At 37.1% G+C, this 3,767-nt stretch overlaps 1 protein-coding gene across 1 annotated transcript; it reads left to right on the top strand.

The window, feature by feature from the left end:
- Positions 1-2,215: 2,215 nt before the first annotated feature.
- On the top strand, positions 2,216-3,433 carry LOC134277813 (uncharacterized). The gene is made up of 2 exons (XM_062760121.1): positions 2,216-2,743; positions 2,834-3,433. The coding sequence occupies exons 1-2, from the start codon at positions 2,216-2,218 to the stop codon at positions 3,362-3,364; spliced, it is 1,059 nt and encodes a 352-aa protein (XP_062616105.1). The 3' UTR covers positions 3,365-3,433.
- Positions 3,434-3,767: the final 334 nt, after the last annotated feature.

Raw genomic sequence — 3,767 nt, 5'->3', positions numbered from 1 at the left:
AATTGCAATGTTCTTGAATGTTTAGGTAAACAGGTATAATTGAGTACTTTCAGTGAAGAAAAATTATATGAGCGCACATACTCTCTGATCTAAAAAATGAAAACTGTCTTTTAATTCTCAAAAACAGTTCTATCATTTAGTACTTGCATATTTTAGATCAGAGGTTGCTCTCTATATTAAATATCGAAAAATAGCTTTTGAAATTGGCCGATTTGTAGACTTTTTCAGAATATAAGGAAATTGACACATTTCGTGACGTCATAATGCATTGACTAGCCAGAAAATGACGTCACTTTTGATAGATACGTAATGACCAAAGATCTAAGTGATAGTGAATGCATTGTTAACAAAAACCATTTAGTTTCAGTTTTTCAGAAGTTCACAGGGCCAAATAAGGCAAAAGTGAACCTTGTTCTTTGGGTCGTGTTTTAAACCAGAGGCCATGGAATTCACAATTCATAATTTTGAAAGAGGCACCATTGCTTATCATTATTAAAAATACTCTACTTATTCAATAACCAAAGATCAAAGTTACAAAGAGAAAACGTTCTTCCACTTTATAACTAACTGTGCACCTCACCCCAACAGAACCACTGACCCTGAGGCCACATAATTCAAAATTTTGCAAATTTTATCATAAAATGGTTGATTGATATCAAAGAACAGGTTTCAAAGCATTTTTTTAGACTATGTACCCCCCCCCCCCTTTCGGTGCATAAAATAACCACTTTGCTAGATGCACCTTTCTTCATCCTAAATATGTATACTGGGATCATTGGCATAAAATTCACAATTTTGGAAAAGGCACTCTTGCTCATCATAACTATGTGCTAAGTTAGTTTATTTTGTACTCAGAAGCATAGAAGACGATTTTCAAAGAATAAATACATTTTCACTATATAATCTACAGAGCCCTGCCCTAACACCAGAACCTCTGACCCTTGGGCCATAAATTTCACAATTTCAGATAAGGAACTCTTGCTCATAATAACTATGTGCTTAGTTAGTTTATTTAATACCCAGAAGCAGAGAAGAAAAATTTTCAAAGGATAAATGCATTTTCACTATATAATCTATAGAGCCCCGCCCTAACACCAGAACCCCTAGCCCTGGGGCCATAAAATTCACAAATCTGGAAGAGGCACTCTTGCTCATCATAACTATGTACTTAGTTAGTTTATTTAATACCCAAAAGCAGAGAAAAAGATTATCAAAGAATAAATGCATTTTCACTATATAATCTATAGAGCCCCGCCCTAACACCAGATCCCCTAACCCTGGGGCCATAAATTCACAAATCTAGAAGAAGTACTCTTGCTCATCATAACTATGTACTTAGTTAGTTTATTTAATACCCAGAAGCAGAGAAGAATATTTTCAAAGAATGAATGCATTTTCACTATATAATCTATAGAGCCCCGTCCTAACACCAGAACCCCTAACCCTGGGGCCATAAAATTCACAAATCTAGAAGAAGTACTCTTGCTCATCATAACTATGTACTTAGTTAGTTTATTTAATACCCAGAAGCAGAGAAGAAGATTTTCAAAGAATAAATGCATTTTCACTATATAATCTATAGGGCCCCGGGAACCCCTGACCTTGGGGCCATAAAATTCATAATTTTGGTAGATGACTCAATGCTCATTACATTCATGCTAACAGTTTGCCTGCTTGATATCCAGGAGAAAAGAAGAAGATTTTTAAAGATTGCAATAATTTTAGTGGTTTTGGCCCCACCCCTCAGGCCCCAGGGGGGCGGGGACCATGAAATTCATAATTTTTCCCATTTCACCCATAGATGCTGTATACTCTTACTCTTGGAGAGGAGTGCGCATGCCCAACATGTATAACACACATTCCTGGCAGAGGGAGAATTTTTGCCAAAAACCCTGTGAAAAAGTGAAACTCTGAATTTTAAAATGCAGTGATATTAATCAAGATATTCTTCTATGTGTTATGTGCAGATTTAAGTAGTTTACGGAAAGAAATAGATACACCAGAGAGTTGGTAAACTTTTCGGTAAGTCAGTGGCATTTAACTGTTAAACGGTGAGCGATACTCATATAGCTAAATACAGTGTTATTCTGTCTTCACAATGGCGGAGATCTCTAAAAAACGACCGCTGGACAAAACAGACGATACGGGTGAATTGTCAATGGAACAAGATGAACAAGGTAAACAGAACACTGAAGGTTTTCAACTTAGAGAAATTATGCAGGGCATTTCCAGCATACAGACAACGCTAGCTAATTTTATGTTACGACTCGATGGTCAGGGCAAGCATCTAGATGACATTACTAAAGAAATTAGAGCAAAGAACGGTATTCAGGAGAGGCTAGAGAATGTTCAGGAGCAGGCCAATAATACTATCTACCTCGTAACAGAGTTGCAGGACAATCAGAAGAAAATGGAGAGAGAATTAAATAGACTGAAAGATTACGTAGTTAAGCTTGAATATCGTGTGAACACGCAAAATAGTCAAATTATCCACCTCAAATCAAGATCAATGGAGAACAATATTATTATCAGTGGGTTGGAGGAAAAAGGTCCAGAGAGAAAGTCCCCGGAAAATCTTGCTAATATTCTTAGAAATGTTTTCATATCTGAAATGGAGATGGAAGAGGCCACAGTTAACGAACTCCGAATAAACAAACTTTTCCGCATGGGGGAGTATGATGTACAAAGAAAATTCCCGAGACCCATCTGTGTACAATTCAGTGATAAGACTCAAAAAGACCTTGTGTTGAAGCATATTAAAGTCTTGAAAGAAAAAGAATCAGTTATAAGAGTAGCACAGCAGCAGCCGGAGGAGATCCGAGAGAGGAGAAAGCAACTCTACGAAGTTCAAAAGAAGTATGCGGAACGCAGTATCGAGTCAAAAATCAAGGGTGATAAACTTGTATTTACGCAAAGCAACTCCGTTTACCGGGAGAAAGTCGGACCTTTGCCTACCGCAGACGAAGTGATCACAGATGACGTGGTAAATACTGCCGTTAGTACAGGGAAGTCCATAGAAGATAACGGAAACCGGTTCATAGCACACGCTACACAGGTCGACTCCTACAAACAGATCAAGAAATCGCTGGTGGATATCATGCGTGTCGAGACTGTGCCAAGCGCAAGTCACAATATTTACGCCTACCGTTTCTCAAGTAGTGATGGAGTGGTGCACGAAGGCTCAAATGACGATGGAGAGCATGGAGCCGGTAGGTTGCTATTAAAAACGCTGGCCGATAACGAAATTAACAATGCACTTGTAGTTGTGTCAAGATGGCACGGAAATAACATCGGACCCCGTCGCTTCTCGCACATTAAGGAAGCAGGTCTCGGTGCGGCAAAGAAGTTACCAGTCTCAGTTTGATATATATGTTTCAATCTCGCATATCAGGTGAATTCCGACAGTTATTTGAGTGGAACACTATCTTGAACCAATCTTATTACCGATACCAGTGTTTTAAAGGTACTTGGACACAGATTTGAAGTTAATATTTTTTGTATAATATCACGAATTATATATTTTAATAGCATTTCACACAAAAATTAATTAAAAATCTTACTTTATTCAAAAGTTATTAAAACTTTAAATTTTCTGGCGGGTTTGATTGACACATCCTTGCACTTTCACAAATTTTAACTTTATTCTTAATCCTTAGGAAAAGTGGCAATCTTGTTGTGTATTAATGAGAAATATTAAAACTTATATTAAGATAAATAATTTTTTTTTATGATTTATTTCATTCCGAACTAAGAGTTGCGTACAGAGT

Source organism: Saccostrea cucullata, unplaced genomic scaffold (assembly GCF_032062105.1).
Source record: "Saccostrea cucullata isolate Sc308-1 unplaced genomic scaffold, CSIRO_AGI_Scuc_v1 ctg6576, whole genome shotgun sequence".
Lineage (NCBI taxonomy): Eukaryota > Metazoa > Mollusca > Bivalvia > Ostreida > Ostreidae > Saccostrea > Saccostrea cuccullata.
Note: the sequence above shows the minus strand (reverse complement) of the source record. Positions and strands in the feature narration are given on the sequence as shown.

Coding starts and splice junctions, on each gene's coding strand:
- LOC134277813 (XM_062760121.1), top strand. CDS start 2,216: ATGCAGGGCATTTCCAGCATACAGACAACGCTAGCTAATTTTATGTTA. Junction 2,744..2,833: donor ATAAGACTCAAAAAGACCTT/GTGTTGAAGCAT, acceptor GAGAGGAGAAAG/CAACTCTACGAAGTTCAAAA.